The sequence below is a fragment of the Lethenteron reissneri genome, chromosome 22, assembly GCF_015708825.2.
Source record: "Lethenteron reissneri isolate LAM-NWPU_2019-01 chromosome 22, ASM1570882v1, whole genome shotgun sequence".
NCBI lineage: Eukaryota > Metazoa > Chordata > Hyperoartia > Petromyzontiformes > Petromyzontidae > Lethenteron > Lethenteron reissneri.
Window position 1 is genome coordinate 1,037,188 of NC_083800.1, and position 10,505 is coordinate 1,047,692.

Genomic DNA, 10,505 nt, shown 5'->3' on the forward strand with positions numbered 1-10,505 from the left:
TGTTGTGGAGTGCTGATTAAGTCACAAGAGCAGGAGTGGTGGTGTGATATTTATTACAGTTTAGGGTAGGGGTTGGTGAGCACAAAGGGATTGTTGGGCCATGAAGGTGAAACATGTTTAGTGCACACCTGTCAAACAATCTACACTGAACTTAATTTTAAACTAGCAGCTAAAGTAAACTTAATTCAATCTCAAGCCCGACTGTACTAAACCACTAGCCTCTGCTAAACCACAAAAGGCACTTGCATTGTATAAAGTAACACTTCTTTACAAGAGGTAATGGAAACCACTAACTTGGTGCTACAGGCCTGAATAAAAAAATTAACTTGTACCCAAAATAACCTACCCTTTAAATGTCACATTTCTAGTAAAGTGGTTTCAGGGGAGGAAAATAACTGCAGTATATAAACAGCCATAATACGAATTCAAAATACAAATCACAACCATTTGAGCTACATGCAAACAATTCACCTTTAACATTTCAAACTATGGCCTTAGAAATGACCGCTTCAGGAAATGGCCCTTCAGTGCTTGTCCACCACAAGTCATGAACATTTTTTTAAAATTAACTTTGAAAACTAGTACCACAGCCTATTGCAGCAAATAAATTAAAACGTGAACTCCTGGTCCTTAAAATTCGAGGAAACCACTCCAGTCAGTTACACTTCCTAATCACATGCTGACACCTTAAATAGTTTCAAACGTTCTGGTTTCAATGTTACTACAGCAATAAATCCTAAATAAAACAAATCACAACCATGTCACCCACACTAAAGCAGTTAACCACTCAGAGGATCATAGATATGTTTGGGTTTTAAAATAACACCAATTTATCACAAGTCCTAAATTAAAATATTCATAGGTCACTCATACTACACGATCACACACACTGGCAGAGAACCATTCCTAAGATGGAAGCACATGGGCTCCACACCACGCAGAGGGAGCAGCAGCCCTCCCCCCAGGTATTCTCTTGTAGCCCCCGTTCCACGAATGCATCCGAGACACGTCAGTGAGGCCCTGCTGGTATGGGTGGTTTTCCGCCATCTTATTTGAAGTCGAGCAAGAGACATTCTTAAACTGGTTTCGCAAGACATCTTGAATCTGGCTTGGGGGTCGAGCAGGGTCCGAGTTAATTGTTTTGATCACAACATGAGCATAAATAGCTCGTGATGTCGGCAGCAAAAGATTGGAATCTAGTGGGGAAAACCGACCCAGCACCTGGTGCCGCATTGGGCTGGCTCAGCATGGCCCTGACAAGGCTGTTGTACAGTGGGAAGAGGCATCGAGTCCCTGGGTTGCTTGAGAGTTAGTTCCAATGCCACGCGTGGGGCTCCTGGGTCTCAAAGTTCCTCCAGCTCCCTGGGTGTCCCAGGTTGCCCCGTCGCTCGCAGAATCGCAGAATGCCTCATCGAGCCACCCAATCTTCTCTTGGGAGTTTTCCAGGCCTCTTATGGAATAACCGAGTCGAAGCACTGCAGTCCCTTCGTGTTTCCCCCCCGAATTGCTCGACGAGTGTGGGCCTCAGGTAGTGTGCATGCGCGTGAGCAGCGCCACAGCAGTGCTGCGGGGCCGCGTGTGAGCCCATGAGCGGCTCTTGCTGTGGAAGCGACGCAGCTCATCCTTGAAATCCTGGTGCCGCATGGGGCGGTACGCGCTGGGGTTGCACATGTCCTGCCGCACGCAAACACGGGACCACAGTTAGAGAGTACTTGTCAAGACCGTCAACGGTGCTTCATTGTTTTCATATCACTTTACTCAATTGGGATTAAACAGCAGCGATGTCATATGCCCCCCCAACTGCAAACAATTTTCAGGACCATCCTTAAATTGTTGAGACTCGGCGAGGCTTTCCTTGGTAGAAAAGTAATAATTGTATTAGGGAGCATTTATATGAATTCACTCCAGCCACGTGCTCACCAATAGTCACCTGCTAATCCATTATCGTCATTCCCTACCCTACCAAGCTCTTATAACATTAACTTTACTCAATTCAAAGAACGTGTTACACTTATTGCAGTTTTGATAGTGCTGTTTGCTACTGGCTAATTGATGGTTTGCGCCCTGCGCTCGGAAAGTAAAAAACAAACCAAAAATTATATGCACAAATATCTATCACGAGACATGTTCCATCCACTGCTGGATGAACACCTTATTTGTTACCACGTTCTTGCAACGCCACACTCCAGTTGAGCTGCACGAGTTGCTTTTTTTGTTGGTGACGTTATGGTCGCGTTATTGTGTTTATGGTGGTGTTAGGTGTGATGGTGGTTGAGGTGTTTATGGCAGTTTGGTCTACTGTGGAAAAGCTGGCAACCTTATCTATATGAATGTGGTGGTGATATTATGGCAGAATGAATGTGATGGTGCTCTGGTGGTAGGCAAGTGGTTGAGGGTGGTGAAGGGTGATCGCTGTGGTGGTGGTGGTGGTTGTAGTCCTGTACCGGCGAGTGTGGGAAGAAGTCCTTATAGCCCCCTCGCAGCACGTACATCTCCGGGTAGTGCAGGGTTGGGTACGAGTTCACCTCCCGGTCCATGCGCCGCAGAGTCTGGCACCTGCAGCCACGCGGCGTGACACGCGCACACACACACACACACAGCGTTAGGACCGTACCCGCCGCAGTCACGCCAGCTACGTCGCCTTCGCAGACTGTGGGCGTGTTTAAAAATCAATTTATTGTGGTTAATGCAGACATGATTCCCTGTAAAAGGTTTCAGCTTGGTGTTTTAACATCTTAACACCTGTTTTGTTGCCAGAAAAAAATGGGAAAACATGCATAAATTTCAACTTGTAACACGCTGTGGTAATCATTCGCTCGCTACCAGGGAGAAAACGACTCCGAGACGCAAGGAGGAAGCACAGATGAGCGGGAAGGCAGCAGCCACACGACGCCAGCAACTGCCCAAGCTCTGCAGTCCTCCATATTAAATGGTGTTATCGGCCAATTATTGAGTACACGTGTGGGAGGAAACATGTGCAAGGGGGAGACAACGCCCCATCTTGCACAGGAGGAGTCCTCATTTTAGCTGTAGCGCCTTTTCCTGGCGAGCCAGGGTACGGCTCCACCTTGACACCCAAAGGAAGGGATCACTGTTGTTATAGGCTGGTGTCAGTATGTGGTATCTATGGTAGTGGCAGGCACAGATATAAAACGGTATTGGGGGGTAATATGTAAGTGTGGCATTTATGAGGATGTGGTTCTATTCTTGCAGTGGAAATATGGTTCAGGAGCTCGGTGCCAATGTCAAGGTCTCCTGGTCACGATGAGAGGGCTTCAGGAGAGCTCGCGTAGTTTTGCTGTTCCTCCTCCATTGAAGGATTAGACTACAGCAGTTAACTACGTGGTCCAGCGTCTTCGAGGAGGATCATTAAAGCCAGGAGGTGCGGTGCTGTTTGCGTCTCGAACGAGGCGTCTATTCCGGACGTGGGTGTGCGGCGCAGTTGCCAATGTTGGGTTGGGCGGAGAGGGGCCACTCACTGGCGGGGGCCCCGCTCGGAGGAGAACTCGCAGTAGAACACGAGCACCAGCTGCTCGCTCGCCGATGAATTGGGGGCTGGGGCCCCCCGCAGCAGCTGTTGCACGAGTTGCTCCTCGCGGAAGAGGTTGAGGGCCCCCCGCACGTGGCCCCCCTCAAACTCGTAGGGGTAGCGGCAGTCGAGGACCAGGAAGCGCGGCACGGAGCCGGAGAATTCACCTCGCAGCAGAGCGGTCATCTACACAGGCAGAGATCCCCAGTAAAAACATTAACAGACTGTCGGTGCTGTTAGCGAGCGGAGGCCGGCACGGCACACGAGGGGTTTAGCACAATGCCCAGCCGTCTGTCTCCCCAGTGATGATGTTTACACACTGCAAAGGCCGAGTAGACTTCGGGGAGGCCCAGGTCCGATTAAAATATTCATTACCGGTGTTGGCCGTGAGCGAGAATCAAACTCGGGTCACCGGCTTCATAGTGCGATAACCACTGCCCCACACAAGCACATATACTGTATATACACAAACACAGCTACCCACAAATACACGCATGCACGGACAACATGCACCAGCACACTGGGATACATGTACATGCTATGCACGGATAAACAAGCATGCACACAGACACTACGAGCTGTGGTGTAATAGCGTGGCGATGTCTGGCGTTATGCATGCGTGTGGCGTCGACATTTTATCGTGGCGTTGTGGCAATCCCGTGATCTGACGATATGGTGCAGTGTTAGGAGCAATATTTTGCGGTGTGGCATTGCCAGGGTATGGCGGCGGTGTGGTATGTGTGCCATCACTCACCGTGTCCTGGGTGATGTAGTTAAGGTCCTGGTGCTTCCCGGACACCGTGGGCAGCGAACACGGCTGCGGGGAGGGGTATGGTGGGGGGGGGGGCACGCAGGGAATTAGCCGATGACTTTTAGCGACTCCCTGCCTCAGTCAGCTGGTCCAGCCAGCCAGTCAGGTGGTGCGAGGTGGAGGGGGGACAGGAAGTTAGGTGGGAGTCGGGCGGGGGGGAGGCAGTTTCTCACTCACCCGAGAGAAATCTCCCAGCATCTTCTCCTCGTCCAGACACGCGTCCAGCGCCTGCTGCACAGCCTCATGGTCCCACATTCCTGTGGGCGCCTTCAATGGTGGCGGCGACAGCGATGGCGCCGACGGCGATCGCGGCACCGACGGCACCAAGAGGGGGGCGATTGCACGGCGCCGCTTCTGCGTCAGCGACTCGGCCGTGCTCGCCCGGTGCAAAGGGCGCTTGAGGCACCCCGTGGGCGACCCGTCGCCGGGGGTGAGGGGAGACAGGGGGATGCGTGGCCCCCTCCACAACTGCAGCCCCCCGCTGCCGGAGGGAGGCGGCGGGGTCGGATGAAAGATCCCCGCCGCCGGCGACACCATGGGTGCGGTGAAGAGGCTCGCCATGCTGGGGGGAACCTGAACACGGCAGAGAAAGAGGGGTGCAGAAGGCATGAAATGAGCCGGCGCTGAAGCCGACCTGACTGAGGGGGGGCGGAGGTGGGGGGGGGCAGAGACAGACCACGACGAGCAGTGAGCCAGCAGTGGCGAGGGTGAACGGCGAGTCGCCACAATTAGCCACCAGTCAGAGTGAACAGGCAACACTGGGTATCGGTGAATATTGCAAACCAGCACATGAAGGGGGACCTAATGTATATGCGTTTGTATTTGCACCTATTGCCATTTGCTTCACTGCTGTATCTGCCCCTGCCATACCTGACCCCGTACCTGGCAGTTCTCTTTGTTGACGTCTTGCAGCTTGTGGGCAAGCGGGGTGAGCTGAGTGAGCAGGGCAAGCGGGCTCTCGGTGCCGCTCACCGGCGTGGGAGTTCCATAGTCCATTTTCCTGCGCCTGGGAAGGGGGGACGGTGGGATCCACAGTTGGAGAATCGATGGATTCTTGAATCTATCCGTGCGGAGCCCAGTTCGTTTTCCCCCTTGTATGTGTGGTTTCTCCAGAGTCTCCCACACGAAGCCAAACACCCTCCCCCCCCATCCGCTTCCCCCCCCCCCTCACTGGCCCCCTCATTCACAAAGGAAGCCCGAGTACAGAGAGCACCTGCTGCTGTCGCTTTCAGTTAGAGACCCCTTCACAGAGATCTCTTTCAAGGAGCCCTTTACCCAGCCAGGGCAGGGGGGGGGGGGTCCCAGCAAAGTGTGTGCACGCACATACACACAGCACACCACAGATGCACCCACCATTCACATAAGCCCACCACTTGCGCACACATACCACAGATGCACCACAGCGCTTGTGCCAGGCCGTGTGCTTTTGAGTACACCATTCACACACAGACATGCAGCATGAACACTTACAACGCACGCCACACACTAATCACATGCACCACAGGAAGCACGCCAATTACGTACACGCCCCACTCGTACACCACAACACTGCCCTTACTAAACCCTGATGCTCACCTCCTCCTCACTACCACCTCTTCTTCCATGTCCTCCTCACCCCGGCAGTTGTTCCTGATGGGAGAATAACGAGGGAGATGAAGTCACGTCAAAGTGTGCACATGATTTTAGAGCAGTAGTATAGCGCGAAACGCTCTGTGCTACAAACCCGGTGACCCGAGTTTCATTCCCACTCACAGCCAACACCAATAACATTTATCTGAACCGGTCCCGAGCCTCCCCTAGGTCGACTTCGCCTTAAATTAATAACTAGTGCAATCTGTAAACATTAGCTTGGCGAGACAAAGGCGGCCAGGCGTGGTGTTGGCCACCCACTTTATCATGTGCCTAACAGCACTGTCAAGGCCATATGGGGGGGTCTTTGTACACGTATGTATGCGAGCAAGCTAGCACACTTGCTCACATGTCAGCGTGCACACATATGTAGACGTGTGCACATCTTCCCGCGTGTCTAAAGCATGTATAAGCGTGTGCATACGGGGGTCTGCGAACGCACACGCGCGCGCGCGCACGCGCGCGCACGCGCGCACGCACGCGTGCCATCTGCCTCGTCCACGCCCACCTCATTGTGCCTCCCAGTGACCCCTCGCCCTGCCAAGGAGGTTCTGAATGGGACCTGCATTCCAACAGGGCTCCCTCTAGGAGATGGGGGACCAGCAGCTGGAACTCGCGGGCCCACCACCTCCCCTACATCCCCCACCACCCTCCCCCCACGCTTTAGTAACAGCTCATTAAGAGAGCAGCTGCAGGGACAGATGGGAGGCGGCTTTGTGTGTCCATGGATCTTTGTACGTGTCCATCTGTGTGTCCATCTCCCTCTGTCCAAATGTGTGCGTCTGCCTGCGTGTGCGTCTATGCGTAAATGAATGTCTGTGTTGTCTTTGTCTGCGTGTTTTGGGCATCTGTCATTCTGTTTCTATGCCTGTGCGTCTATATCTCCCTTTGTGCATCTCCCTGTGTTTGTCTCCATCTGTTCATCTCTCCCGGCACGTGTCCCCCCGTGTGTGTATCGAAGCGTCTATCCTTGTCTCTGCATCCAAGTGTGACCGTCAGTATCTGTGTGTAGGAGTCTGATATCAGAGTCTAAACTACCCCTCTGTGGGTGCATCTCTCCATCTGTGTATTTGCTTCGAGGTGCATCTCTACATCTCCACTTGTCTGTGCGAGCATCTGAGCATCTGTGTTTCTTAGCATCTTTGTGCGCCAATTTATTTGTGTCTCTATGCGGCTTTCAGTCTCTTCATCCATCTCTGCATGTCTCTACGTATCCTCGTGTGTCGTCATCTCTCCATGTCCGCCCCTCACCATCTCCTCTCCATGTCTTCTGATGTCTCTGGATCTTCTTGTAAACAAAACTATTTTATTTTACCAGATAAGGCCCACTGAGCTATAAAGCGCTTTTTCAGAAGCAACCTGGCTACAAATGATAGCTCAACAAAGTGGCATAACTAATCTAGAAGCGTGTTTCTAAATGGAGGGAAAAACCGGAGGACTCAAGAGAAAAATCCACAGGACCACGGAGAGAACATGCAAATTCAGGCGTCAGGGTCGGGATTGAACCCACAACCTCCTCCATACCAGGCGAGAGAGTTAACTCGCTACCAATTGCATCTCCCACTCACCGTCCGCGAGTTGCTCGTATCCCCAGGGGACTCTGGAACCCAAGGAAGGAGTCTGTGACGAGAAAACAAAACAGGGGGTTGCAACGCATGCCTGGTGTCCCAAAGGGGAGAGGGTTCAAAAGGGTATCACACAAGTTAAAATGGCACGGGATTGGTTTGTCTTAACTTGCTTCTCATTGATCATTGTGAACCCCCCACCAACCCATGCAGAATCAGAATATGTATTTATACTGGATGAATCCAATGAGCTATACAGCTCTTTTTAACAGATTCCCAGTCCTTTAATCCGATGCACCAAGACCCTGAGCGTTTTGGGGGTTGATTTAGAGGGAAGGATGCATGCGGGTCAGACACAAACCTGAGTCCCAGGAATCCGGGGAGAAGCTGCAGAGCGGTACAATTTCCTGGTCTTCTTGCCTACTTGGGGTCAAATGACTGACACACACAACACACAAGTGTTTAGATATGCAACACACGTGCACACACCCATGTACATTTTCCCTCCTTTGGCTGCCATTTTGTTACTAGGCTTGATCAGCCATTTTCCCATTTCACCTTGGCATGTTCTGCCCTAGATCACTCACATTTCTCAATGGTCAATCATCCTCCACACTTTTTGTAGGGGCGAATGCAAATTTGGAGTCAATAAAAAAACACGAGCAAAATCCAAGATCATGCAAAATTTGGATAAAATTGTTGCAAGTAACAACTGTAAATGGTTCAACCATGAGGTATGGAGTATCTACCGATGGATGAAGGCCTCCTCCACCCCCAAAGCCATCATGGTGAGCGTGATGCAGCAAGCAGCCCAGCAGTCAAAGACGTTCAACATACATACTGCACATACAACTACTGCACCATGAGCTCCACAAGGGGACCTCCTCTTGGGTGCAATCCCAACACACTAGTAACTAATTGATATGTTTTGTTTATCCACATCATGGGACCTGCTTTGCATGTAAGCAAAACATGAGAATGTTTTCCCCTTTTCTGGCAACAAAACAGTTGTTAAGATGTTAAAACACCAAACTGAAACCTTTCACAATGAATCATGTCTGCATTAATCGCAATACTTGTGGTCAGAATGAAAAAACGTACTCTGATAATATATGCATTGTCTTTTAAACCGATTGGTCCACACCGGACACCTTTCTTTGGGGCCTCGTCTCAAATGGCGTTAGACCAGAGGACGCCAAAAGGCCTAACGCCGTTTTGAGACCAGGCTCAAAAGGTTTGGTGTTTCAACATCTTCACACCTGTTTTGTTGCAAGAAAAAAGGGGAAAACCTATTCTCATATTTTGTTTACATGACAAACCTAACTAAGTATTTGTGTATGGTGGTGGCAGGTTTAACGGCACATTTATATTTTACGCGATCTAACCCAAAAAATAAATCCTCTTATTAACAATATTGGTTGCGAAATCCTCTTCCTATGTGTTAAACTGCAATCCCTACGCTGGCTGCGACCAATTTTTAACCCTTGCCCACCGGCCATCCATTTTAGCCACGACTGGGCCTGACCAAGCTCACTTAGCTCTTCCTAACAAACCCTTCTGTTGATGATGCTGCTGCTGCTGCGATGGCAGTGGTGCACGTGCATGATTAACAAACAAGAGAATTCAACACGGTCGTCAATTACAAGTGTATGTTTGTAGCCTAAAAAGGAAATATATAAAATAGGCAATGGTCCTAGTTCAGAGCTAACAGTGACCAGAGAGAAGAGTGGTCGATGGGAGACTGCACTTGGTGATACTATGGGGCCTGATGACCTAGTTTTTAAGTAGGCGTATGAATGCGTGCGTGTTGTGCTGTACTTATTTTGCACCAACAGTGCCAATCGAGAAGTGCGATGAAAGCAACCCCGTTACAAATTAACTTTCAAGACAAACGCGTTAATTTCACAATACATTTTCTAAAATTATTAACAAAGGATATTAGTCTACGACCAGCTACGAATAGGGTATGAAAATGGGCTCATTGCCGATTAAATAGTCTCCCCCCCGAAGGCCACACGCGGTGCGACTGACAAATTGTGTCGAGGGGTTTTTAATTCGCGCCGTGGCGAGGTGGACAATGGAAAGGCGTCCCGCGAGAAATCGACATCACAGAAACTTAAAATCAATGTTCAACACAATAGTCACTGTACTTTGTCGGCTCGGGCAGGTTATGTTGACATTGCCCACGGCACAATTACAAATGAAGTCACAGAAACATTAAAAAGGCACAGAGGGCGCAAATGTGTACGGTTGACAGAATCGTGCACGGTGCGTGGACGGGGTAAAATTATTCCACGACAATTTTTCAGCACATCACCACCATCATCATGATCACAAATACCATCACCATAATACCATGTTCACACTTCCATCACCACGGCATAAATCACCAAATCATCAACAGCAGCAGAAGCACCACCATCAACAACAACAACAACCCCGCGCGGGCCTCGCGCAAGGCCGAGGCCCAGGTAGGCCTCGCTTAACAGACGCGCACGGAGAGCGGTGGGGGGGGGGCATGTGACCCCCATCTGATAAAGTTGATGGAAGAGGGCCCCGGTTAGGGGGGGGCTCGTTTATGGATCAGACAGAGGGGGTCACCACGAACCTGTAATGCAGCGAAATGAAATCCCGCGGCAGGTGGCCGACCACGGAGGTCCGCGCGGGACTCGCGTCTCCCGGGTGCGCACTCGCCAACTCGGCCATGTCGTTGTGCAACCCTTGAGCAGGCGTCGTCCCCTTCTTCCTCTTCTTCCTCCCCCTCGACTTGCTAGCCCCTCCCGACCCTCGTTGTCTACCGAGGCTGCTGGTGGACAAAGGCGGAGCGCGTCGGGAGCGTGCAGAGAGCGACCTGCAGCTGCAGCTGCGCCTTTAAAGAGGAGGAAGCGGGAGGGTGGCGCCCAGCGCGCCGCGTCACCGACGACGTCTCGCGTCGCCGACGCGCTGACGTCATCGCTTTTTAAAATTCCGC

General features: G+C 51.2%; 1 protein-coding gene across 1 annotated transcript; it reads right to left on the reverse strand.

Moving 5' to 3' along the window:
• Window positions 1–18: 18 nt before the first annotated feature.
• LOC133345469 (M-phase inducer phosphatase 2-like) lies at window positions 19–10,447 on the reverse strand. Its single transcript, XM_061556222.1, has 10 exons — window positions 10,143–10,447; window positions 7,896–7,972; window positions 7,538–7,589; window positions 5,916–5,969; window positions 5,223–5,346; window positions 4,518–4,913; window positions 4,284–4,346; window positions 3,480–3,715; window positions 2,445–2,556; window positions 19–1,674 (listed from the first exon to the last, which is right to left on the reverse strand). The coding sequence occupies exons 1-10, from the start codon at window positions 10,238–10,240 to the stop codon at window positions 1,525–1,527; spliced, it is 1,362 nt and encodes a 453-aa protein (XP_061412206.1). The 5' UTR covers window positions 10,241–10,447; the 3' UTR covers window positions 19–1,524.
• Window positions 10,448–10,505: the final 58 nt, after the last annotated feature.

What these genes read in the sequence shown, in the direction of transcription:
- LOC133345469 (XM_061556222.1), bottom strand. Translation starts at nt 10,240, where the DNA reads ATGGCCGAGTTGGCGAGTGCGCACCCGGGAGACGCGAGTCCCGCGCGG. An exon ending in CCCGGATTCCTGGGACTCAG is followed by an intron (nt 7,590 to 7,895) that starts GTTTGTGTCTGA and finishes TTCTCGTCACAG; the next exon opens with ACTCCTTCCTTGGGTTCCAG. An exon ending in ACTACATCACCCAGGACACG is followed by an intron (nt 3,716 to 4,283) that starts GTGAGTGATGGC and finishes CTGCCTGTGTAG; the next exon opens with ATGACCGCTCTGCTGCGAGG.